The sequence below is a fragment of the Pleurodeles waltl genome, chromosome 2_1, assembly GCF_031143425.1.
Source record: "Pleurodeles waltl isolate 20211129_DDA chromosome 2_1, aPleWal1.hap1.20221129, whole genome shotgun sequence".
Lineage (NCBI taxonomy): Eukaryota > Metazoa > Chordata > Amphibia > Caudata > Salamandridae > Pleurodeles > Pleurodeles waltl.
In genome coordinates, this window is record NC_090438.1 from 32,753,039 (window position 1) to 32,780,945 (window position 27,907).

At 47.2% G+C, this 27,907-nt stretch overlaps 1 protein-coding gene across 5 annotated transcripts in view; it reads left to right on the plus strand.

The window, feature by feature from the left end:
- The window catches only part of ZMYM3 (zinc finger MYM-type containing 3), a 451,376-nt gene that overhangs the window by 416,729 nt on the left and 6,740 nt on the right, over positions 1 to 27,907 (plus strand). For all 5 annotated transcript variants that reach the window (XM_069209214.1, XM_069209211.1, XM_069209204.1 and 2 more), the window contains 3 exons: positions 14,816 to 14,930; positions 15,344 to 15,598; positions 20,859 to 20,973. In XM_069209214.1, the coding sequence (XP_069065315.1) occupies positions 14,816 to 14,930; positions 15,344 to 15,598; positions 20,859 to 20,973 (485 nt within the window). The remainder of the gene's footprint in view (positions 1 to 14,815; positions 14,931 to 15,343; positions 15,599 to 20,858; positions 20,974 to 27,907) is intronic.

The window sequence follows — 27,907 nt, forward strand, 5'->3', positions numbered from 1 at the left end:
ACTGGAAAAACCTATACAGTCACCAATGCTGACAATCAAACTAAAGTACATCCCATGGCAATGGTAACTTTAGAATGGGTAGGGGTCAATGGCCTGAAACAGGTGGTGGTCTCCTCAAATATCCCAGTAGACTGTTTGCTTGGAAATGACCTGGAGTCCTCAGCATGGGCTGAGGTAGAACTGAACACCCATGCAGCCATGCTGGGTATCCCTGAACTGGTGTGTGTCAAGACAAGGGCACAGTGCAAGGCACAGGGTGAAAAAGTAGAGCTGGAGTCTGGAAGAAAGGCCCAGCCTACCAAGAGAAAAGGAAAGTCAGCTGGGAAACCAGCTGCAACACAGCAAGAAAAAGAGAACCTCTCTTCTCAGGAAGAAGTTCTGCCCTCTGAGGGAACTGAGCCTCTAGAGCTGGAACCTTATCAGGTTGAGCTCTTAGGCCCAGGGGGACCCTCAAGGGAAGAGTTGTGTAAGGAACAAGAAACCTGTCCCTCTCTTGAAGGCCTTAGGCAGCAAGCTGCTGAAGAGTCCAAAGGCAAGAAAAATGGAACACATAGGGTCTATTGGGAAGATGGACTCCTGTACACTGAGGCAAGAGATCCCAAACCTGGTGCCCCTAGGAGAGTGGTAGTGCCTCAGGAGTTCAGAGAGTTTATTCTGACCTTAGCCCATGATATTCCCCTTGCTGGGCATTTGGGACAAACCAAGACGTGGGAGAGGTTAGTCAACCACTTCTACTGGCCCAATATGTCCCAGAAGGTTAAGGAGTTTTGCCTCTCCTGTCCTACCTGTCAAGCCAGTGGTAAGACAGGTGGACATCCAAAGGCCCCCCTCATTCCACTTCCAGTGGTGGGGTCCCCTTTGAAAGAGTGGGTGTGGACATAGTTGGTCCACTAGAACCTCCCACAGCCTCAGGAAATATGTACATCCTAGTAGTAGTGGATCATGCTACTAGGTATACTGAAGCTATTCCCCTTAGGTCGACTACTGCCCCTGCAGTAGCCAAGGCCCTCATTGGTATCTTTACCAGAGTGGGCTTCCCTAAGGAGGTGGTGTCTGACAGAGGTACCAACTTCATGTCAGCATACCTAAAACACATGTGGAATGAGTGTGGAGTGACTTATAAATTCACTACACCATATCATCCACAAACTAATGGCCTTGTTGAGAGATTCAACAAGACATTAAAGGGCATGATCATGGGGCTCCCAGAAAAACTCAAAAGGAGATGGGATGTCCTCCTGCCATGTCTGCTTTTCGCTTACAGAGAGGTGCCTCAGAAGGGAGTAGGGTTCTCACCCTTCGAACTTCTGTTTGGCCACCCTGTAAGGGGACCACTTGCTCTAGTTAAAGAAGGCTGGGAGAGACCTCTTCATGAGCCAAAACAAGACATAGTGGACTATGTACTTGGCCTTCGCTCAAGAATGGCAGAGTACATGGAAAAGGCAAGTAAAAACCTTGAGGCCAGCCAACAGCTCCAGAAGTTTTGGTATGACCAAAAGGCTGCAATGGTTGAATTCCAACCAGGGCAGAAAGTTTGGGTTCTGGAGCCTGTGGCTCCCAGGGCACTTCAGGACAGATGGAGTGGCCCTTACCCAATCCTGGAAAAGAAGAGTCAGGTCACCTACCTGGTGGACCTAGGCACAAGTAGGAGCCCCAAGAGGGTCATCCATGTAAACCGCCTAAAACTCTTCCATGACAGGGCTGACGTAAATCTGTTGATGGTGACAGATGGGGACCAGGAAGCTGAGAGTGAACCTCTCCCTGATCTCCTCTCATCAGACCCTAAAGATGGCTCAGTAGATGGAGTGATCTATTCAGACACCCTCTCTGACCAACAGCAATCTGATTGTAGGAAGGTCCTGCAACAGTTTGCTGAGCTCTTCTCATTAACCCCTGGTCAGACACACCTGTGTACCCATGATGTGGACACAGGAGACAGCATGCCTGTCAAAAACAAAATCTTCAAACAGTCTGATCAAGTTAAGGAAAGCATCAAAGTGGAAGTCCACAAGATGCTGGAGTTGGGAGTAATTGAGCACTCTGACAGCCCCTGGGCTAGCCCAGTGGTCTTAGTCCCCAAACCTCACACCAAAGATGGAAAGAGAGAGATGAGGTTTTGTGTGGACTACAGAGGTCTTAATTCTGTCACCAAGACAGATGCCCATCCCATACCTAGAGCTGATGAGCTAATTGACAAATTAGGTGCTGCCAAATTCTTAAGTACCTTTGACTTAACAGCAGGGTACTGGCAAATCAAAATGGCACCTGGAGCAAAAGAGAAAACAGCATTCTCCACACCTGATGGGCATTATCAGTTCACTGTTATGCCCTTTGATTTAAAGAATGCCCCTGCCACCTTCCAAAGGTTGGTGAATCAAGTCCTTGCTGGGTTGGAATCCTTTAGTGCAGCTTATCTTGATGATATTGCTGTCTTTAGGTCCACCTGAAGAAGGTTTTGAAGGCTCTGCAATCAGCAGGCCTCTCTATCAAGGCATCCAAATGCCAGATAGGGCAGGGAACTGTGGTTTACTTGGGACACCTTGTAGGTGGAGGCCAAGTTCAGCCACTCCAGCCTAAGATCCAGACTATTCTGGACTGGGCAGCTCCAAAAACCCAGACCCAAGTCAGGGCATTCCTTGGCTTGACTGGGTACTATAGGAGGTTTGTGAAGGGATATGGATCAATAGTGACAGCCCTCACAGAATTGACCTCCAAGAAAATGCCCAAGAAAGTAAACTGGACTGTAGAATGCCAACAGGCCTTTGACACCCTGAAACAAGCAATGTGCACAGCACCAGTTCTAAAAGCTCCAGATTACTCCAAGCAATTCATTGTGCAAACAGATGCCTCTGAACATGGGATAGGGGCAGTTTTGTCCCAAACAAATGATGATGGCCCCTTGACCAGCCTGTTGCTTTCATTAGCAGGAGGTTACTCCCCAGGGAGCAGCGTTGGAGTGCCATTGAGAGGGAGGCCTTTGCTGTGGTTTGGTCCATGAAGAAGCTGAGACCATACCTCTTTGGTACTCACTTTGTAGTTCAAACTGACCACAGACCTCTCAGATGGCTGATGCAAATGAAAGGTGAAAATCCAAAACTGTTGAGGTGGTCCATCTCCCTACAGGGAATGGACTTTATAGTGGAACACAGACCTGGGACTGCCCATGCCAATGCAGATGGCCTTTCCAGGTTCTTCCACTTAGAAAATGAAGACTCTCTTGGGAAAGGTTAGTCTCATCCTCTTTCGTTTGGGGTGGGGGGGGGTTGTGTAAGGAAATGCCTCCTTGGCATGGTTACCCCCTGACTTTTTGCCTTTGCTGATGCTATGTTTTGAATTGAAAGTGTGCCGAGGCCTGCTAACCAGGCCCCAGCACCAGTGTTCTTTCCCTAACCTGTACTTTTGTATCCACAATTGGCACACCCTGGCATCCAGGTAAGTCCCTTGTAACTGGTACCTCTGGTACCAAGGGCCCTGATGCCAGGGAAGGTCTCTAAGGGCTGCAGCATGTCTTATGCCACCCTGGAGACCCCTCACTCAGCACAGACACACTGCTTGCCAGCTTGTGTGTGCTAGTGAGAACAAAATGAGTAAGTCGACATGGCAATCCCCTCAGGGTGCCATGCCAGCCTCTCACTGCCTATGCAGTATAGGTAAGACACCCCTCTAGCAGGCCTTCCAGCCCTAAGGCAGGGTGCACTATACCATAGGTGAGGGCACCAGTGCATGAGCACTGTGCCCCTACAGTGTCTAAGCCAAACCTTAGGCATTGTAAGTGCAGGGTAGCCATAAGAGTATATGGTCTGGGAGTCTGTCAAACACGAACTCCACAGCACCATAATGGCTACACTGAAAACTGGGAAGTTTGGTATCAAACTTCTCAGCACAATAAATGCACACTGATGCCAGTGTACATTTTATTGTAAAATACACCCCAGAGGGCACCTTAGAGGTGCCCCCTGAAACCTAACCGACTATCTGTGTAGGCTGACTGGTTCCAGCAGCCTGCCACGCTAGAGACATGTTGCTGGCCCCATGGGGAGAGTGCCTTTGGCACTCTGAGGCCAGTAACAAAGCCTGCACTGGGTGGAGATGCTAACACCTCCCCCAGGCAGGAGCTGTTACACCTGGTGGTGAGCCTCAAAGGCTCACCCCTTTGTCACAGCACCACAGGACACTCCAGCTTAGTGGAATTGCCCGCCCCTCCGGCCACGGCCCCCACTTTTGGCGGCAAGGCTGGAGGAAACAAAGAAAACAACAAGGAGGAGTTACTGGCCAGTCAGGACAGCCCCTAAGGTGTCCTGAGCTGAAGTGACTCTAACTTTTAGAATTCCTCCATCTTGCAGATGGAGGATTCCCCCAATAGGATTAGGGATGTGACCCCCTCCCCTTGGGAGGAGGCACAAAGAGGGTGTACTCACCCTCAGGGCTTGTAGCCATTGGCTACTAACCCCCCAGACCTAAACACGCCCTTAAATTTAGTATTTAAGGGCTTCCCTGAACCTAAGAATTTAGATTCCTGAAACTACAAGAAGAAGAAGACTGCTGAGCGGAAAAACCCCTGCAGAGGAAGAACAGAAGACACCAACTGCTTTGGCCCCAGACTTACCGGCCTGTCTCCTGCCTTCCAAAGAAACCTGCTCCAGCGACGCTTTCCAAGGGACCAGCGACCTCTGAATCCTCTGAGGACTGCCCTGCTTCGAAAAAGACAAGAAACTCCTGAGGACAGCGGGACTGCTCCAAAAGAACTGCAACTTTGTTACAAGGAGCAGATTTAAAGACCCCTGCAACTCCCCGCAAGAAGCGTGAGACTTGCAACACTGCACCCGGCGACCCCGACTCGACTGGTGGAGAAACAACGCTTCAGGGAGGACCCTCCGGCGACTCTACAACTGTGAGTAACCAAAGTTGTCCCCCCTGAGCCCCCACAGCGACGCCTGCAGAGGGAATCCCCAGGCTCCCCCTGACCTCGACTGTCTGAACTCCATTTCCCGACGGCTGGAAAAGACCCTGCACCCGCAGCCCCCAGCACCTGAAGGATCGGAACTTCTGTGCAGGAGTGACCCCCAGGAGGCCCTCTCCCTTGCCCAGGTGGTGGCTACCCCGAGGAGCCCCCCCCTTGCCTGCCTGCACCGTTGAAGAGACCCCTTGGTCTCCCATTGAAACCTACAGAGAACCCGACGCTTGTTTGCACACTGCACCCGGCCGCCCCCGCGCTGCTGAGGGTGTACTTTTTGTGTGGACTTGTGTCCCCCCCCCCCCCCCCCCCCCTCCCCCGGTGCCCTACAAAACCCCCCCTTGTCTGCCCTCCGAAGACGCGGGTACTTACCTGCTGGCAGACTGGAACCGGGGCACCCCCTTCTCTCCATTGAAGCTTATGTGTTTTGTGCACCTCTTTGACCTCTACACCTGACCGGCCCTGAGCTGCTGGTGTTGTAACTTTGGGGTTGCTCTGAACCCCCAACGGTGGGCTACCTTGGACCCAAAACTGAACCTTGTAGGTAATTTACTTACCTGCTAAAACTAACAATACTTTACCTCCCCAGGAACTGTGAAAATTGCACTGTGTCCACTTTTAAAACAGCTATTTGTGTTTTATGTGAAAAGTATATATGCTACTGTAATTATTCAAAGTTCCTAAAGTACTTACCTGCAATACCTTTCAAATGAGATATTACATGTAGAATTTGAACCTGTGGTTCTTAAAATAAACTTAGAAAAAATATTTTTCTATAACAAAACCTATTGGCTGGATTTGTCTCTGAGTGTGTGTTCCTCATTTATTGCCTGTGTGTATGTACAACAAATGCTTAACACTACTCCTTTGATAAGCCTACTGCTCGACCACACTACCACAAAATAGAGCATTAGTATTATCTCTTTTTGCCACTATCTTACCTCTAAGGGGAACCCTTGGACTCTGTGCATACTATTCCTTACTTTGAAATAGTGCATACAGAGCCAACTTCCTACATGGACCTAAAAGGAAGCTTGAACTACACTGGGCAGTTCTTTCATCTCCACTTCCTTGGACAGTGACTGGAGCAAGAAAAAGAATGGCTATAGTTTATAAAAGTGCAACATGTGAGTCCAGAATGGAAACAAACCGTCGGGCAGTTTATTTTGTTGGAGAGTGTCTCTTACCAGCCTATTGGTTACAGCCTTCAGTACTGCATAACAGCCAACACGTGTTCCATCCTACGGGCTTTGTCAAAGCTTCACATATATGTATACATGATTAATGATGAGTAATGTTTATTGTCTGTGCTGTCAATCAGGATAAATATGTGTTTGGTGGCATGTGTAGCTGCAGATACACATGCTGTGCACAGTCCGCCGTCTGGTGTTGGGCTCGGAGTGTTACAAGTTGTTTTCTTCGAAGAAGTCTTTTCGAGTCACGAGACCGAGGGACTCCTCCTACTTTGGTTCCATTGCGCATGGGCGTCGACTCCATCTTAGATTGTTTTTTTTTTTTCCACCATCAGGTTCGGACGTGTTCCTTTTCGCCCGTGTTTCGGGTCGGAAAGTTAGTCAGAATCTCGGAAAAATTTGTCGGTATTGTTTCGTTCGATATCGGGATAGTTAGGACAAATCGACACCGATCGTTGAAGAGCTCTGGTGGCCCTTCGGGGTAATTTCGATCCCCCGTCGGGGCCTGGTCGGCCCAACCGTGTGCAACATCGAGACTGATGGAACGGACCCCGTTCCGATTCTGTCCTAAATGCCACAATAAGTATCCGTATACGGATCAACATTTGGTCTGTAACTTGTGCCTGTCCCCCGAGCACAAGGAGGATACGTGCGAAGCCTGTCGTGCGTTTCGGTCGAGAAAAACGCTCAGAGACCGAAGAGCCAGGAGGTTGCAGATGGCGTCCACGCCGACAGGACAACATCGGTTCGAGGAGGAGGAAGAAGAAACTTTCTCCATCCACGAGTCGGATTCCGAAGAATTCGACGTCGAAGATCAACCAACCGTGAGTAAGACGTCGAAACAGAAAACACACGAAAAGACTGACAAAGCCCAGGGAACGCCACCGCCAACAGGCCATGGCTTAACCCGGAAAGTAGGTGACCGTCCATTGGCACTGAAAAAGGGCGAGCTCGTGTCCAAGTCGTCCGACTCGGGTCGAGACACAGGCACGCAGCAATCTCGGGCCCGAGAGAGTGGTGCAGAAAGGGGTCGACACCGAGACAGCGGCACCGAAGTTGCTCAACTCAGCGGCACCGAAGGTGGTCGGCACCGAGACAGCACGACACCGAAACGGAAAAAGATCTTTTCGGAGCCGAGAAAAGCCAAAGACACGGTTTCGGTGCCGAAACACCCGGCAACCGAACCGAAAACTGGTTCCTACTCAGAGGAACAAGGAATGTCCTCTCAACTGAAAAAACATAGGTTTGAGGAGGAATTACAAACATTAGAGCCAGACCACACACAAAAGCGGATCTTTATTCAGAAGGACACAGGGAAGATCAGCACTCTTCCCCCAATCAAAAGGAAGAGGAAACTTGACTTCCAGCAAGGAGACAAGCAACCACAAGCAAAAGTGGTAAAAAAGGTCACTCCACCACCCTCGCCGCCACCATCAACTCATGCATCACCGGCACAAACTCCACCGTTAACACACTCCCCAGCTCATACCACAATGAGCCAGGATGACCCAGATGCATGGGACCTCTACGACGCCCCGGTATCGGACAATAGCCCAGAGTCGTACCCAACTAAACCGTCACCACCTGAGGACAGTACATCATATGCACAGGTGGTAGCTAGAGCAGCACAATTCCATAATGTGTCGCTACATTCGGAGCCTATTGAGGATGACTTCCTCTTTAACACCCTGTCATCCACCCATAGCCATTATCAAAGCCTTCCCATGCTCCCAGGAATGCTAAGACACTCCAAACCGATATTTCAAGAGCCAGTTAAAAGCAGAGCCGTAACTCCAAGGGTGGAGAAAAAATACAAGGCACCGCCCACAGACCCTGCTTTTATTACATCACAACTGACACCGGACTCTGTAGTTGTGGGGGCAGCTCGTAAGAGAGCCAACTCGCATACATCAGGCGACGCACCACCTCCGGACAAGGAGAGCCGCAAATTTGATGCAGCAGGAAAAAGGGTTGCAGCACAAGCGGCAAATCAGTGGCGCATCGCCAACTCGCAAGCACTCCTAGCGAGATACGACAGGGCTCATTGGGATGAGATGCAACATTTCATCGAACACCTCCCCAAAGAGTTCCAAAAACAAGCGCAACAAGTGGTGGAAGAGGGACAAAGTATCTCCCAACAACCAGATACGATCTGCCATGGATGCAGCGGATACAGCTGCAAGAACAATAAACACTGCAGTCACGATCAGGAGGCACGCATGGCTGCGCACATCTGGATTCAAATCTGAGATACAACAGGCTGTGCTCAATATGCCGTTTAACGAACAGCAATTGTTTGGGCCGGAGGTGGACACTGCAATTGAAAAATTAAAAAAGGACACAAACACAGCCAAAGCCATGGGCGCACTCTACTCCCCGCAGGGCAGAGGCACATTTGGCACATTTCGTAAAACAACTTTTAGGGGAGGGTTTCGAGGTCAACCCACAGAAGCCAGCACCTCACAAACAAGACCACCTACCTACCAGGGACAATACCAAAGGGGAGGCTTTCGGGGACAATACAGAGGGGGCCAATTCCCAAGAAACCGGGGAAAATTTCAAGGTCCCAAAACCCCTCAAAATAAACAGTGACTCACAAGTCACACAACCCCTTCACACAACACCAGTGGGGGGAAGACTAAGCCAGTTCTACAAATCTTGGGAGGAAATAACAACAGACACTTGGGTCTTAGCAATTATCCAACATGGTTATTGCATAGAATTTCTCCAACTCCCTCCAAACGTCCCACTGAAAACACACAATATGTCAAAACAGCATATAGACCTTCTAGGACTAGAAGTTCAAGCATTACTGCAAAAAGACGCAATAGAATTAGTACCAGGTCCACAAAAGAATACAGGAGTTTACTCACTGTACTTTCTAATACCAAAAAAGGACAAAACTCTTAAGACCAATACTAGATCTCAGAACACTAAACACCTACATCAAATCAGACCACTTTCACATGGTCACATTACAAGACGTCATCCCACTGCTGAAACAGCAAGACTACATGACAACATTAGATCTAAAAGATGCGTATTTCCACATACCGATACATCCCTCGCACAGGAAATACCTAAGGTTCGTATTCAAAGGAATACATTACCAATTCAAAGTGTTGCCATTCGGAATAACAACTGCGCCAAGAGTCTTTACAAAATGTCTAGCAGTAGTAGCTGCACATATCAGGAGGCAGCAAATACTCGTGTTCCCTTACTTAGACGACTGGTTAATCAAGACCAACACGCTAACAAAGTGTTCACATCACACAAATTATGTTATACAAACCCTTTACAAGCTGGGTTTCTCCATCAACTATGCAAAATCACACCTTTTGCCGTGTCAAACACAGCAATACCTAGGAGCGACAATCAACACAACAAAAGGGATAGCCACTCCAAGTCCACAAAGGGTTCAAACGTTTCACAAGGTGATACAGGCCATGTATCCAACACAAAAGATACATGCAAAGCTGGTGTTAAAACTCCTAGGCATGATGTCCTCATGCATAGCCATTGTCCCAAACGCAAGATTACACATGCGGCCATTACAACAGTGCCTAGCATCACAATGGTCACATGCACAGGGTCAACTTCTAGATCTGGTGTTGATAGACCGCCAAACATACACCTCGCTTCTATGGTGGAACAGTACAAATTTAACCAAAGGGCGGCCCTTCCAAGACCCAGTGCCAACATATGTTATAACAACGGATGCTTCCATGACAGGGTGGGGGGGCACACCTCAATCAACACAGCATCCAAGGACAATGGGACATACATCAAAGAAAGTTTCACATAAATCACCTAGAACTGTTAGCAGTATTTCTAGCGTTAAAAGCATTCCAACCCATGATAACCCACAAATACATTCTTGTCAAAACAGACAACATGACGACAATGTATTATTTAAACAAACGGGGGACACACTCGACACAGTTGTGTCTCTTAACGCAAAGAATATGGCATTGGGCAATTCACAACCACATTCGCCTAATAGCACAATTTATTCCAGGGATCCAGAACCAGCTAGCAGACAATCTCTCTCGAGATCACCAACAAGTCCACGAATGGGAAATTCACCCCCAAATACTAGACACTTGCTTTCAAATTTGGGGAACACCTCAAATAGATCTATTTGCAACAAAAGAAAACGCAAAATGCCAAAACTTCGCATCCAGGTACCCACACCGCCAATCCCAAGGCAATGCTCTATGGATGAATTGGTCGGGGATATTTGCGTACGCTTTTCCCCCCTCCCTCTCCTTCCATATCTAGTAAACAGATTGAGTCAAAACAAACTCAAACTCATTCTAATAGCACCAACATGGGCAAGACAACCTTGGTATACGACACTACTAGACCTGTCGGTAGTACCTCATGTCAAACTACCCAACAGACCAGATCTGTTAACACAACACAAACAACAGATCAGGCATCCAAACCCTGCATTGCTGAATCTAGCAATTTGGCTCCTGAAATCCTAGAATTTGGACACTTAGGCCTCACTCAAGAGTGTATGGAGGTCATTAAACAAGCTAGAAAACCTTCCACTAGACACTGCTATGCAAGTAAATGGAAAAGATTTGTTTGTTACTGTCATCATAATCAAATTCAACCATTGCATGCATCTCCAAAACATGTAGTAGGATATTTACTACATTTGCAAAAATCAAATCTAGCTTTCTCTTCCCTAAAGATACATCTCGCAGCAATATCTGCTTACCTGCAGATTTCTCATTCAACTTCCCTATTTAGAATACCTGTCATTAAAGCGTTTATGGAAGGCCTAAAGAGAATTATACCACCAAGGACACCACCTGTTCCTTCATGGAACCTCAACATTGTCTTAACAAGGCTCATGGGTCCACCTTTCGAACCCATGCATTCCTGTGAAATGCAATACTTAACGTGGAAAGTTGCATTTCTCGTTGCCATCACATCTCTAAGAAGAGTAAGTGAAATTCAAGCGTTTACCATACAAGAACCATTTATTCAAATACACAAGAATAAAGTAGTTCTAAGAACAAATCCAAAATTCTTACCAAAAGTTATCTCACCGTTCCACTTAAATCAAACAGTAGAATTACCAGTGTTCTTCCCACAGCCAGATTCAATAGCCGAAAGAGCACTACATACATTAGACATCAAGAGGGCACTAATGTACTACATTGACAGAACAAAACTAATTAGGAAGACAAAACAACTATTTATTGCCTTTCAAAAACCTCATACAGGGAATCCAATTTCAAAACAAGGCATTGCTAGATGGATAGTTAGGTGCATTCAAACCTGCTATCTTAAAGCAAAGAGAGAGCTGCCTATTACACCAAAGGCACACTCAACCAGAAAGAAAGGTGCTACCATGGCCTTTCTAGGAAATATCCCAATGAACGAAATATGTAAGGCAGCAACATGGTCTACGCCTCATACATTTACCAAGCACTACTGTGTAGATGTGTTATCTGCACAACAAGCCACAGTAGGTCAGGCTGTACTAAGAACATTATTTCAAACTACTTCCACTCCTACAGGCTGAACCACCGCTTTTGGGGAGATAACTGCTTACTAGTCTATGCACAGCATGTGTATCTGCAGCTACACATGCCACCGAACGGAAAATGTCACTTACCCCGTGTACATCTGTTCGTGGCATGAGTCGCTGCAGATTCACATGCGCCCACCCGCCTCCCCGGCAGCCTGTAGCCGTTTAGAAGTAGATCTTAAAACATTTGTACATTTGTAAATATATTACATTAAACCTTCATTTTGTACATACGTATTTATTCCATTGCATGGGCACTATTATTAGCATACACAACTCCTACCTCACCCTCTGCGGGGAAAAACAATCTAAGATGGAGTCGACGCCCATGCGCAATGGAACCAAAGTAGGAGGAGTCCCTCGGTCTCGTGACTCGAAAAGACTTCTTCGAAGAAAACAACTTGTAACACTCCGAGCCCAACACCAGACGGCGGACTGTGCACAGCATGTGAATCTGCAGCGACTAATGCCACAAACAGATGTACACTGGGTAAGTGACATTTTCCACACATATTACTGATTAATAGCCAAAAATAACCACCCACTCAGAATTACACTTTTTACTAAGAACCAACTAGCTAGTAAACCAGCTATACTTTGTGACTCATATGAAGAACACACAAAATAAACTTACTGACAGAATAAAATGAAGTAGGTAACTCGGAAGTACATTATCCGGATGAGATTCCAGATATTCAGAATGAACATTTATAGGAGGCTTGGACCATGTATTTGCATGATTCATATTATTGTAGACGTTATTTCTATCTCCAGGAAACAATAGCCCATCCTTTATGCTGTTTCACTGGTGCCAGTGAAGAGACAAAAGCTGCTAAAACCAGTCTTCCTCAAAAGAGGGACCGCAAGGACGTGCTGAGTTATTGTTTAAATTCAGAAGACCTTTTAGAACAATCCTCTTTGTGAAATGTTCGTTTTAAAACAATCTTGTTTTGTGAAACTTTCAATCCTGATTTTCACCAATCTGAATATGCACAACTGATTATTGAACACAACTGTTTAAAAGTACTTAAAGCTTTTATCTATTTTAAGCTCTATAAAAGGCAACATTTTGTATCCGTTTTACTTAATTGAGCAATAAACCTACTTACATATATATGTATAAGTGAAGCGTCGACAAAGTCCATAGAACAAAACACGTGTTGGCTGTTATCCCGCATTGAAGTGTCATCCTGTGCTTGCAAAGCAATAGGCTGACAGCTGATAAACTGTGAGAGCGCTTGCTTCCATTCTGTAGTCATGCGTAGCACCTTTCTCAAGGCGTACAGTCGAGTCTAGTGTCCTCCGATATCGTATTGTATGGCAGCTATCAGCAGAACCCTTGGGAGGATGCTGTGTTTACACCTGTTAAAGTGTCGGATACTTCAGGACGGCTGCATTGTGTATACAAAGTAGGTTTGCTTGTAGTATCTGCCTACTTCTCCATATTACAGATGTGCAACAGCTGCTAAAACCACATGAATCAAGAGTAGATAGTCTTGGTAGTTGGTAAATCTGCTCTTGAGCAATGCCTCTGGTGGGCATCTAAACTTCCTTAGGTCCTGGACGCTGTCCTACTTCCAGCCATCAGAGCAGAGCCTCAATGACCCATAGCAAAGCAAACCATTAGAGTTTGCTGCTTGGAAAGAAAAGAGCGGGATGTTAGTGTTTCGAAGCAGTGCAGAGGACTCAAGCCAGAATAATATTGATATGCAGTAATGTATGAAGCACTGACCACCGCTCAGCTACTTTGTTCATTCTTGCAGGCGAAGTGGGGACGGAAGGTTAGAAGACATGTCCTTTGGGTTTCTCTAAGGCATGTGCTTTTCCCATTTGCCCTAGAATTCAGGTCCCTGAACCGCGGAATAACATTGAAGTCGATTGTCTACTATAGCATGCAAGTAAACCAGTGTAGTGCGCCCTGCTCTGTGACCTTATTCTTTGGCTTTGCTTAATCAGTTTCCTTGAAGTGGGAGAGCGGTAGTTAATGTCTTTTTCATAGATGCACTTGTGTGAAAGGCAGCAGCGGATCCACAGGTATCCCAAACGATACCTGGGGTGTGCAGGAAGCCATTGTTGAGCTATGGGAGGGTCGGATCACATGCAGACATGTTTCCCAGAATCAGTGTGGTGTGTCTGTTGATAAGGCAGAGTCAAGTTGGGGATTTTAAGTAATTCTGTCTGGCATTGGCGAAGACTGAGGCAGTGATGCGACTCTTGCTCCATTGTGACAAGGCGTTGAAGCAGAGTTGTGGATGGCTTTGCTGCGAGGGGCAGGTTAAAGGTAATGCTGCATTTACAGATGAAAAATAGTAATGGATTGAAGAGTTTTATCAACATCCATGCTTCATAGAAGTCAGCGAATTGTCTTAATTATGTAATGGGGTCATTTTCTTGAGGTCTAGAGCTGTTTGTAGTTTGAGCCGCCAGGGCTAAGGGGATCTGGCTACTGGTGCTCAGAATAAACCTGTGCAGAGATACCATTTCTCTTTATCAGTTTCATATGCACCATAACAGAAGAATGTCCCCTTGGCCTTCCCCAATCCTGTGGCAGATGCTGGCAAATAAATGAAGCTTTGTAGAGCCCCTTGATCTGCGATCGTGTTCTTTACATTGACTTCTGCTACACATATGAACAGTGTGGCAGGTGCATGGGCCCCCCTTCAAGAAGGTGAAGATAAATCACTTGTTTTTCGATGGTTCGAAAGGTGTTTAGTTTCCAACTGGATTCTGTTGATCCTGACATCAGTGTGCTGAGGGGTGGGGGAGGGAGAAGCATGTGGTGGAAAACTTGTTTTTAAGGACGCTCACAGATGGTTTTTTGCTTTGCCATGCTGGACTGGGAACTTTTCTAGTAGATGGGCCAAATGTTATCCAGACGTGGCCATTGATGTAATGTTAGTTGTTATCGGTCAACTTGAACCATGTTTTCTTTCGAGTACTATAACATCAGGGTGTTAAAGGGAAGCCGCTGCGATGTAGGTGTGTGCATTGCTGCTTTTTGTAACCTGTTTGGAGTGGAAGAGTGGTTGTGTGATGGAGTAAGGTGTCTGTGTGACTGGGACACAGCCATATTATAAATTCAGTACCATCACTGTGTAACTTCTGTTTTTTTCACCCCAGTATCTCTTAGACAGCAACCGCATGGTCAACATCTTCACAGACCACTTCTACCTGTCCTTCGTCCAGGAGCTGAACAAGTTACTGGCCACCTGGCATGCCAACGCCCCGACGCGCAGTAAGAGCATTGTGTGAATGATCACTCCTAGAGGAGAACAGAGGCCTTGAGGTGGCTTCAGCTGATATGGGTAGAGAGAGGGACTTTGTTTATACATTACATGGACTGTAGACCGTGCACGTTGATCATGGGGTTTACAAAGCCCAGAAAGGGAGACGGAAGACGGGAAGGGTGGGTTTTCAGAAGAGTTGATCCTACTAGCCTTGTTGGGACTGTCTCACGTAGTGAGTGTAGGGGAGAGGTTATCCTCTTCACCATGCATGGGGAGTGCTCACAATGGAGGTTGCTGGTATACAGAACTGTCGGGAAGAGAACAGGCGCAAGGAATAGAATTGGGGTGGTTGTCCTTTGCATGTCATGCTGTTTCTAGTGCTACTCAATCTGAGATAGTGAATTATTTGTTTGCTTTTCAGGTCTGTTGTTCTCACGGGTGGAAGAGGAGCACCTGTGGGACTGCAAGCAACTTGGGGTATATTCACCCTTTGTCCTCCTCAACACACTCATGTTCTTCAATACAAAGTACTTTGGGTTGCGGACCCCGGAGGAACACATGCAGCTGTCATTCACTAATGTTGTATGTCAATCCCGTAAATGCAGCACTAGCCGTGGCACCATCAAGCTGCTCAGCGTTCGATACTACCCACCAGCCCGGCAGAGAAAAGGACGAGGTAGGGACATCCTAGGAGCTCACGTTTGTAGTATGTGCTACTGACAGGTGCATTCTGACTGTGGGGGTAGTGCCTGTAACACAACCCTGAATGTCTGTGATCCGCTTGTAAATAGATACCGTGATGTGGGCCACATCCAGAAATACACTGGTAGACGGTGAGTTCTGCCAGGAACACATTGACATACTGACTCTTCCGGGATCATAGTGCTAGACACTGCAGAAATATGCTGCTAGACGGTGAGTTCTCCCAGAAACACATTCATATACTAGAGGACGCTTCCAGGATCATGGCGCTGGACACTGCAGAAATACACTACTGAACAGTGAGTACTGCCAGGAACACACTGACATACTAACAGACACTTCCAGGATCATAGTGCTTGTGGCAAAGTGCCTCTTTCGGTATGACCACCCGCACGTTTTTGAACTGATGCTGCTGGTTTTCGACTCTGAAGTGCACTGGTCTCTGCTGTCGAGGCCCCAATGCATGTCCTCTGGTCCCCCAAAGTATTTGTGCAATTGGCGAACAGCTCATTAATATATTTAACTTACTCATCAGTCCATAGTATATGGTACAAGGGACACCAAGGGCTAGTAAGTTAAATGGAACTAGTGGACTGCATTTGTGTATTGTGGCGCCACTATGTTGACAAGGTGAAAACGTGACTCCAGGTGAGCCACTGCAGGATAGTCTGGCAACTAAAAAAGGTTAAAACCTTCCTTTCCAATGTAAAGAAGATACCCATGGAGAAGGCCTTGGTAGTGCCCCAGACAGCATGCTAAGCATTAACAAGGGCATGTTCCTGTGAAAACACCAAATTGCAAAAGCGCTCCCAAGAACCGGTAACAAAGAACTGTTGGTGGGAGAAGCTGTGGGGCGGCTCCCGAGTGATGATCCAGCTACAAAGAGACTAACACCTCAGTGAAGCAAATGTTGGTGACACCTTAACCTTCCCGCTCCTTTTTGTAGGCAGAGAGGCTGGCGTGTCTCCAGAGGGAGGAAATCTGTTGCAGTTATCATTATACTGGGTACTTCCCACGGGTGTTCCCAGAGCTTCTCACAGGGGACAAAGGCATTCACCATCTTCGATTCTGATTGAAATGGGTATCCTGGGATTGTTTGGTGGCCAAGCCCCTAGAAGGTGATGTAAAGTGGGAAGAGTTGCCTTGCAGGACCCGTTGCTCCATTGGCTAGGGAATCCTCTCCTCCTACAAATGCAAAATGGCATAAAAGTGGCACCCCAGGCCTCTGAACATTGCTGACCTGGAAAGAAGGCGGAAGAAGGGCTGCCCTGCTGCTTCCTGGACCCAGCAAAGAGAGGCTGCACAAAAGACTAGACTGCGCGGCTGCACCAGAGGGTCCACAGACAGGACTGTGCCTGTAGAAATGAACTCCACTGGTGGCAGGCCGAAGACGTGACTCCAAGGGTTAGTTGGGTAGCTCCCTCTTCACCGCCAGGGTCACAAAACCTGAAGGAATCTTGCACTTCTGAAGACCCAGGTGCTCAGGAACACCTGCTGCCACTTCGTGCCGAAGTGCTTGCTGGGAGACAGAGTTCTGACTTGTCTGAGGTGTCCCCAAGTCTGTGTGACTCGTGGCCATTGTGGACTCTAGTAGCCCTCCAAGAAAGAAACTCACCTACAAGCAGCCGTTGAAGTGCTGGAGTCAGGAGACCTGCACTTCGCTGCCCTCCCAAAAGCACCATCTGAGACCAAGACTTAAGGCAGAGTCTACCCCCGATGCTCACAGATACCAGGCGGCCTCAAGAACACTCACCACATCTCTGCAGCATCTCTTGTGGTGTTTTCAGCATTCTGCGCCACAGCATCAGGACCACTTCTTGACTGGACCTCGTTAAAGGGAGAAAAGTGCACTGAAGACCCTAATATCACTACATTACTACAGTGGTCCCTGTGGCTGGCACTCGACCCATTGTGGCTAGTTCAAGAGAGGTTTAACAGACTTGTTTAGCTCATTGAATACAAACCACTTGCAACAATTTATAGCATCTAAAGACTTAATTAAAGTCATTTTATGTACCTTTAAAAATTCATCTCTTTGGTGCCCCTCAGTAGAATCTTGTCCTTTTGATGTCCAAAACTAGAAATGTGCTGGATATTTATTGGGTTGTAATTCTTACTTTGTTTTTGTACTTCAAAATGCTTTACACCTTTGATTAAGCCTGACTGCTCTGTGCCACAGCCACCCAGGACTCAGCTAAAGTTTGTATTAAATAATCTAACTGGACCTGATAAAGATTGTGGCATTATTACATGGGTGGTCTCACTACCACACAATAATCCACTTTCCTATAGGCTGTCTTCCTCTGTTACACCTCATGCCATTTTTGTGCCAGTCCTGAACTCTGCTGCTCCCCAGCAACCTAAGTCGTTCCTATATCCTGACCCAACTAAGTCTGCAAGTGCATATTCCTTTACGGTGTGAAGAAAATATTTCAAAGAAGTTGTAATCAAAAAAAGGGCTGGTGTTAGGCGTGCGAAAGCGCGGAGGGAGTTGGCTAGGATTCCCTTCATTTTGGATAGAGGTTAAAATTGCTTGGAAATTGGGGGAGGGGTTTTGGTGCTCACCATGTGCTCTCATCCCGCCTGTTAATTCAGCCACTTCACCCTGCTTTATCTAATTTAACGCAGCTGTTTTAGAGCTTTATTTTTTTTAAGCTAAATAAAATTCATAGTTTATTAACTAAATGGCCTCCATGCTTTAGTCTGTTTTTGCATATCGGCCTTAAGCACTCTGTGTTTTCAGCCATAACATGTCCCATACCGTGTCCCTGTGATATCCCTGCAATGTTGCAGTATTGCTCACTTCCTGTCAGTGAGTGAATGTCATTTGTGCGTCTGTCAGGTGATATCACAGCCTCTCCATCCTATATCGGTCATTCATAATGTAAAACAATGCAGTGTGATAATTTTTGCCTCCGGATATCTAGAATAACTCTTGAAGATCACAAAGCAAGAAAGCTGTGTGGCGAGAGTGTCCCTTACCATCCTTGGACACCCCTGCTTCTCCCCTTCAAAGGATGATGCTTCTCAATGGTGCCATCCGAAACCTCCTGAAAGAATAAAATCCGGTGTGATGGTCTAGTACATATTATCCAGCCATATTGGGTACTGGTGTTATGTTCACCTCTTACTGTGTCAAGGCATAAAACTTAGTGAGGCAGATTGTCAACATCCAACAGATCATCTTCATACATGCCCCCACCTTTGCCTTTGTGAGGACGCTGGCATTCTCAGTCAGGGCGAAGGAGTTCTCCCTCATCTGATACTTAACTTTGAACCATAGATTGTGCATCAGATCTACCTGGGCTTCTGCGCACTTGCAGTTTTCAGGGTCGCGACATGCTCAAAGATTTTTCTCTTGCTCTCAAGAGAGGCTCTTTTACAGAGAACTGCAGAAGTTTAGCTGAAGAGCAGTAAGTCCGTCTGACACCTGCTGATACGCCAAGGAAACGTACAGGTCCCTTGACTGCGCAGCACCCCTAGAAAGAGGGTTGAGACAACTCATTTTGAGGATTCTCTGCCAGTGGGTCTCTGGTTGCCTTAAAAACTGAGTTGCACCATGGCAGCTAATAGTCCTCCTCCACTAATGCCTATGACTGTGCAAGTGGGGGTGTGACCAGTTCCACAGGTGGTTTCGTGGCAGTGTTGCACCATACCGCAGTACCTACAGAGATTTGGAATGCACTGCTGCTTCAAGGGGCTGTTAAAGGACATACTCCGCATAGAGAAGACAAGAGAGAAGTACAGTGTCCCCTAATGGAGATCCCTTTCTCTGAAGCCTTGACAAAAGGAGCAACAACCCCTAGGATCCCTAAGGAAAGTCCATAAAGACACTCTTTTGTCATTTTTGCTAGACTACTGCATAGGACTGCATAAGGTGAGAAGCTCAATACCTCTTGAGCCATATCTGATAGCGCCTTTGAAAATTTTACATCTTTTAACCCATCCGTGTTCACAGCTGTTCCTCAAAGGCTTGTAAGAAAAGGATAGAGCTCCAGCACTGGACATATTGTTTTTAAATACAGATATGTAATAGTGGTGACATTTGAGAAGTTCTTGGAATGTAGTCATCCTTAACACCTCCACAAGTATAGCAAACAAATGCGTGCTGCTGGCATGAGGGTCCACCACACTGCTAAAAGGAGAACGTTCAACAGCTCTGACAGGTCATTGATTGATCTGTGTAGGATACTGTAAGGAAAAGTCTCTTTTTTGTGTGGTCACCGCCATGTTTGAGTGATGCTGCTGCTTTTTCTGCTCAGTTACTGAAGCTGCAAATCAAACCTCGGTGCCAGTGCCGTGGCCTTAAACTGCATGTTTGATTGGTTTATACCCAATTTGCATAAGCTAATTTGTAAGTTTTTAGTATATGGTACCTGGCTACCTAAGGCATGTACGCTGGAGGGTTCCCCCAGGGACTGCAGCCCTGATTGTTGGGGTGCAACAGAAGTAAAGCATAGCTCCTAGTCTGCCTCTGCATACTGGAAGTGCAGTTTTAGATGCCAACTCGACTTTGCAGTTTAAAGTCATAACAAAGCCAAGTCCTCCCTCTTAAGGCAGGGTGCTTCACATGATAAAGTGGGCATGTGTTTTTAAGTTCCAGCAGTAAAAACCCACAGTTGTCGTTTTTACGGTAGAAAAGGCTAGTCGTCCCATTTTCAAGGTAGAGTGGCAGACTTCCATCGCAACCCTGCTAACATCTGACTGGGACTGCTAAAGATGGCATTGTAAGGTATCCGACAACTCGTTACATTAAGCTCGACTTGATGCCCAAGTCCAAAATAATGTAACTTGTTGAGGAGTGCAACTTTTGCTAAGTTGCCACTTGGTTGCCCTAAATCTGTGTGCTGTTGCGTATTTCCCGATGTGTAAAAAACAAATGAGTAATAAACTGAAATCTCACACTGATGCAAACTCATTCAGTGCTTATGAATTTAGCCATGCTTCCCATGACAACAATTTGCTTATTGAGCAGGTATATATTGGAAAAAGTCCATATTAATCCACACCATTACTCCCTCCACATTCACCTTTTCCCACATTTATTCAGTGGAATTCCTTCTGCACGTGTCCTGTCCTTGAAGCATAACTGCCTCACAGTTGTAAAAAACTCTGACTGTGCACTGACACTGTCTTTATGACTTAATTGCTCTTGTGTTCCTTGGCCACTCCCATACATCACATGTTCTGTGCAGTTGTTGATTATGTCACCACTTTCTTTTCCTCTTTTGCAGAAAGCGGATCAAAGCGAAAGCGAGATGACGAGATACCGATTCTAGAGCAACGTGAGAATCGAATGAATCCCCTCCGCTGCCCTGTCAAGTTTTATGAGTTTTACTTATCGAAATGGTAAGGACTTTGATGCTGTTCTGTAAAATGCAGTGGTCTTTTTCTATCTGTACACCTTACTAAGTAAAGTTGAGGTTTCCTGCTTGAGCTCAACCACATAGCCTTCCCCTTAAACGTGTTTATCACTCTGGTGGTGTTAAATATCACAGTGACTGTACCCCTCACCCTGCATGCTTGTCTCATTGTGCTGTGTTGTATTTTTGTATTCAGCCAGTGCAATCTGGTGCTGGATTTGCATTATTTAAAGATGTTTTTCCTCAAGGGTGATGTTTTAGTTTAATGGTTGCAGCATAGGAGTCAAGATCATGTGTACTGAAATGCACAATACAAAGGGACAAGGACTCCACCTTAAGTTGTTTTTCCCCCTTTCCGTTTTTGATTCTGTTTACTAGCACTGCTGGCCGACTGATGCGGATCGATGCTCAAGAATGCAAAATAGTGCATCAGAGAGGTTTTGCAATGCAGAAGGCATTGAACTTTACAGTGACTCATGTAATGCACATGATCATTCCAACTTTTGACATCAGGGCTTATGCGACTGACTTAGTCAAGCTGGAATAAGCCATTTAAATATGCCCTTTAAATTGTTCCACCAAAGTATGGTGTAGGGAAGTACCTCTTGACATGGTGACCCCTCTTCCCCATTTGTGTGGTTTCTGATGCAACTGTGACTGAAAATTCACTGTGTCCCTGCTAAACAAGTCCCCAGTGCCAGATCTCTTTTCCTAAAACAGCACAATTGTTTTTCCCAATTGGCAGACCTTTAGCTACAGCTGTTTCCGCAGGCTGTGTGTCTTGGTGCAGACCTAAAATGAAACCACGACATGGCCACAACCTGTGTGCCCTGTCCCCTTTACACTGCATGCAATATATTTAAGTCATCCCTCTGGTATGCCTTCCAGCCCTAAAGGAAAGGTGCTTTATATTACATATGCGGGCATATATGCCTGAGAAGTTATGCCCCTGATATGTCTTTGTCGATTCTCAGACATAGTAAGTGAACAGTGAAGCCATTTTAAGTATACGTGCTGGACACTGGTCATTACGAGTTCCCCAGCTACATGATGGCTTCACTGACCATAGGGATGTTTGGTATCAAACATCTTATGTTAATAAACCCGCACTGAATCTAGTGATGGATTAATTACTACATGTAATTAAAGTGCACCTTAGAGGTGCCCCTGAAGAACCTACCAACTCCTAGTGTGGGCACTGACTGGTCAAAACCAGAACCAACACCTTAGATAGAGTTCTGGTCCCCTGAGGTGAGAGCCAGTGCTCTCGAGGGCTCAGAACAAAGGCCTGCTCTTGGCAGTGGTGTGACCTCTTCTCCCAGGCATGATTGACATTCCAGGAAGGGTAGCTTCAAAGGCCTTGCCACCTTTGAAATGCGACCCGGGCCTCTCCAAATGGTGGAGGAGGTCGACCCCCAGTTCCTGACCTCACATTTGGTGGCAGGACTGCCAGGAAGTTTAAGCAAATTAGGAGAAACACCCACTTCATGCCAGTCCCATCCCTAGGGTGGACTAGCTGAAGTGGACACTACTTTTTAAATTCCTCCATCTTGCATGGAAGAAATTAGAACACTAGGGTTAGGCTTATGCCACTTCCCAAATGAAGTGGTCATAGAAAGGGTGCAGTCACCCTAAAGGTGAGTAGCCCATTGGCTACCACCTGGCAGTCCCTGTAACGTTTTGAAATTCAGTATTTAGAGGGCACCCCTGAACCCTAGAATAAGATTCCTGCAAGCTAGGAAGAGCCTGCCGCATTGCTAGCAGAGAAGACTGAAGACAACAGCTGACTTGGCGCCCGCCCTACCGGCCTTTCTGCAGCCTTCAAAGAAACCTGCACCAAGATGACTGCCCTGCCACCCAGCGTCCTCCAAAGCCTTGGGAGGACTACCTACCTTTGATAAAGACCAAGCGCTCCTGTGGCAGCGGACATGTCTAGAAGAAACCGTCTTTGAGGAAGCCTGCCAGAGAAACAGCAAAGCTGGACACCAGAAGTGACCACTTCACCCGCCGCCCTTGGCTCGAGTCCAAGTGTCCCACCTGTTCTGTGAAGGTTCCCTGACTCTTCTGACCAAGAGTCCACTACGGACTGATTCCTGCCAGACAGCCAGTGATGCTTGCAGCCTAAATCTTGAGGACTCCCCTTGACCCCGACCTGCCTGGTAAGCCGATTCGGACACCTAAAGACACCCCTGCACTCACAACCTGTGTGCCTTGGGGTGCTGATCATCTGTGTCCCTATGACCCCTGGCTCCTCAGCTTATCTGGCCAGATGTAGGTTGACCTCTCCTGGCCAATGCTCTGTTGGCCCTGTGCACCTGGCTGGCCCTGTGGGTGCTGCCTTGTCACCCCCCCCCCCCCCCCCCCCCCCACCGTACTTACTTCAACATCAGGATATCGACCCCTGACTCTGCTTTACTCACCTGGAAGCAGAGCTGCAGCGGATACCCCCCTTTCTCCGTTGGATAGCATTGGGCGCCCATTGCTTTGTTGTGCCCCTGAGGATGTAAGTTTGGTGCTGCCTTGTGGCCCCCTCCTGGTGCTCGAATCAACCGCCAAAGATCAACCTCTTCTGCCACTGGCACTTACCTGGAAGCAGTGTCTCTTCACTCCACCTCCTCCAGTCTCCTTTGGCTAACATTGGGCACCGACTCAGGCTTTGACCTCTGCAACCAGCTGCCCGCACCTCTGAGAGTGCACTCCTGGTACAAACCTAAACCTTGCCTTGTGCTAGCCTAAAGCCCTGAGGACTAGGATTGTAAGTTCTGTACTTTCCTGTGACACTGCATCCTTGTTTCCCTCCTATAGGATGACATTAAAGACTGACAATTGCACTGTTGATTTTTTTTTTTTTAAACTGTTTACCTTTATAACGAAGTTCTTTGGTTCAAAGCATTAATAAAAGCAACTGTTAATGTTCTAAATTGGTATTTGATTTATTCTTTGAGGGTGTGTCTCATTTATCGCCTTTGAGTACAACAAGTGCTTAACACGACTCCTTGATAAGCCTAGCTGCTCGCCAACACTCCCACAAAGAGAGCACTAGAGCCATTTACTTCTGCCTCTGCAAGCCCTTGGGGATCCAGTGGACTCTGCACTGTGTACCTCACGTTAGTGCACTATAGAGGCAGCTTCCTACATATGGTCTATAATGTTTTTTGCATGGTTATTGTAAATTATAACAGGAGAACCTGTCTTGTATCTATAGTATTTTGGTGCCAAAACAGGTGAATAATCAACAGAAGATAGACGTTGCTCAAACGGAGCACAGTGCCTCGTTCGAAGTGCTCTGGCGCAGATGAGGAAGAATGAGGATGACCGTGTTTTGGGGGTGTAGTAGAATACAACCATTCCTCTTTGACAATTGATGTGGATCAGGAGGAACTTAGCCACCCCCGATCCAGGGCAGAGAATGCCAATATAGGAGCCCATAGGATTCCAGGAAACTGCCATGCACTGACCAGGACAGACAGTCCACCTAGATCACATGAATTAGCGAGCATGCCAATCCTAGCACATGCATCCAGGTCTGAATGTACTTTTATAGTTAGTTATATCAAATAATTATAACTCGTGCCCTAAGGTAACTAACTCGCCCCTTCGCCATGCACAGTTTCTCATGAATAATCTTTTTGCAAATGTTACAGTGATATTAACAATTATGTCCTAGAAGATTTCTTGAGTGATGTAATATCTGGGGTAACTAGCAGTGAATGGTGTAAGCTCAAAATCCTGTGACTGGGGGCAGATCAATTAATCTTCCCATGCCTAAAACCAAAATGAATAGGTCTTTGTGTAATATAACTGATGTGCATGTAAAGTGCTTCAATACCTTCGGGTCAAGTCTGTACAATATAAAACTGCAAAGAAATTATGTTTTTGTCATACTTATGTCATTGGGCTATACTTGAAATACATTTGGGTGATGTGTGCTGCATTTGGGCTCTTTTTTTCTCTGGTGGCCATCTTGGTAGACTTTTTTGTAATAATGCTTTGTAAGGAAATGCCTCCTTGGCATGGTTACCCCCTGACTTTTTGCCTTTGCTGATGCTAAGTTATGATTTGAAAGTGTGCTGGGACCCTGCTAACCAGGCTTCAGCACCAGTGTTCTTTCCCTAAACTGTACCTTTGTCTCCACAATTGGCACAACCCTGGCACTCACGTAAGTCCCTTGTAACTGGTACCCCTGGTACCAAGGGCCCTGATGCCAGGGAAGGCATGCAGCATGTCTTGTGCCACCCTAGGGACCCCTCACTCAGCACATGCACACTGCCTCTCAGCTTGTGTGTGCTGGTGGGGAGAAAATAACTAAGTCGACATGGCACTCCCCTCAGAGTGCCATGCCAACCTCACACTGCCTGTGGCATAGCTAAGTCACCCCTCTAGCAGGCCTTACAGCCCTAAGGCAGGGTGCACTATACCACAGGTGAGGGCATAAGTGCATGAGCACTATGCCCCTACAGTGTCTAAGCAAAACCTTAGACATTGTAAGTGCAGGGTAGCCATAAGAGTATATGGTCTGGGAGTCTGTCATGCACGAACTCCACAGCACCATAATGGCTACACTGAAAACTGTGAAGTTTGGTATTAAACTTCTCAGCACAATAAATGCACACTGATGCCAGTGTACATTTTATTGTAACATACACCCCAGAGGGCACCTTAGAGGTGCCCCCTGAAACCTTAACCTACTATCCGTGTAGGCTGACTAGTTTTAGCAGCCTGCCACACACCAGACATGTTGATGGCCACATGGGGAGAGTGCCTTTGTCACTCTGTGACCAGGGACAAAGCCTGTACTGTGTGGAGGAGCTTCTCACCTCCCCCTGCTGGAACTGTAAAACCTGGAGGTGAGCCTCAAAGGCTCACCCCTTTTGTTACAGTGATACAGGGCATCCCAGCTAGTGGAGATGCCTGCCCCTCCGGCCACTGCCCCCAATTTTGGCGCAAGGCTGGAGGAGATAATTAGAAAAACAAGGAGGAGCCACCCACCAGTCAGGACAGCCCCTAAGGTGTCCTGAGCTGAGGTGACCCTTACTTTTAGAAATCCTCCATCTTGTGAGTGGAGGATTCCCCCAATAGAATTAGGGATGTGCCCCCTCCCCCCCCTCCCCACAGAGACGAGGCACAAAGAGAGTGTAGCCACCCTCCAGGACAGTAGTCATTGGCTACTGCCCTCCCAGACCTGAACACACCCCTAAAGTCAGTATTTAGGGGCTCCCCAGAACCTAGGAAACTAGATTCCTGCAACCTTAACAAGAAGAAGGACTGCTGACCTGAAGCCCTGCAGCGAAGTCGGAGACGACAACTGCTTTGGCCCCAGCCCTACCGGCCCGTCTCCAAACTTTGAAGAAAACTGCAACAGCGACACATCCAACAGGGACTAGCGACCTCTGAAGCCTCAGAGGACTGCCCTGCAACCAAGGACCAAGAAACTCCAGTGAACAGCGGCTCTGTTCAACAACCTGCACCTTTCTTGCAACAAAGAAACAACTTTAAAGACTTCACGTTTCCCGCCGTAAGCGTGAGACTTTCCACTCTGCACCCAACGCCCCCGGCTCAACCTGCGGAAAACCAACACTTCAGGGAGGACTCCCCGGCGACTGCGAGCCCGTGAGTAACCAGAGACGACCCCCCTGAGCCCCCACAGCGACGCCTGCAGGGGAAATCCAGAGGTTCCCCCTGACTGCGACTGCCTGTAACAAGGGACCCGACGCCTGGAACCAACACCCCTGGGTCCCTCCATTTCTTCCTATATAAAACCCGACGCCGGTTTTCACACTGCACCCGGCCGTTATAAATGTACACTGGCATCAGTGTGCATTTATTGTGCTGAGAAGTTTAATACCAAACTTCACAGTTTTCAGTGTAGCCATTATGGTGCTGTGGAGTTCGTGCATGACAGACTCCCAGACCATATACTCTTATGGCTACCCTGCACTTACAATGTCTAAGGTTTTGCTTAGACACTGTAGGGGCATAGTGCTCATGCACTTATGCCCTCACCTATGGTATAGTGCACCCTGCCTTAGGGCTGTAAGGCCTGCTAGAGGGGTGACTTATCTATACTTCATAGGCAGTGTGAAGCTGGCATGGCACCCTGAGGGGAGTGCCATGTCGACTTAGTCTTTTTATCCCCACTAGCACACACAAGCTGGCAAGCAGTGTGTCTGTGCTGAGTGAGGGGTCCCCAGGGTGGCATAAGACATGCTGCAGCCCTTAGAGACCTTCCCTGGCATCAGGGCCCTTGGTACCGGGGGTACCAGTTACAAGGGACTTACCTGGATGCCAGGGTGTACCAATTGTGGAAACAAAAGTACAGGTTTAGGGAAAGAACACTGGTGCTGGGGCCTGGTTAGCAGGGTCCCAGCACACTTTCAAATCATAACTTAGCATCAGCAAAGCCAAAAAGTCAGGGGGTAACCATGCCAAGGAGGCATTTTCTTACAGGTATGTTTTCAGGGGGAATCTCTAAGATGCCCTCTGGGTGTATTTTACAATACATTGCACACTGGCATCAGTGTGCATTTATTGTGCTGAGACGTTTGATACCAAACTTCCCAGTATTCAGTGTAGCCATTATGGAGCTGTGGAGTTCGTTTTTGACAGACTCCCAGACCATATACTCTTATGGCTACCCTGCACTTACAATGTCTAAGGTTTTGCTTAGACACTGTAGGGGCATAGTGCTCATGCACCTATGCCCTCACCTGTGGTATAGTGCACCCTGCCTTAGGGCTGTAAGGCCTGCTAGAGGGGTGACTTAGCTATGCCACCGGCAGTGTGAGGTTGGCATGGCACCCTGAGGGGAGCAGTGTGTCTGTGCTGAGTGAGGGGTCCCTAGGGTGGCATAAGACATGCTGCAGCCCTTAGAGACCTTCCCTGGCATCAGGGCCCTTGGTACCAGTTACAAGGGACTTACC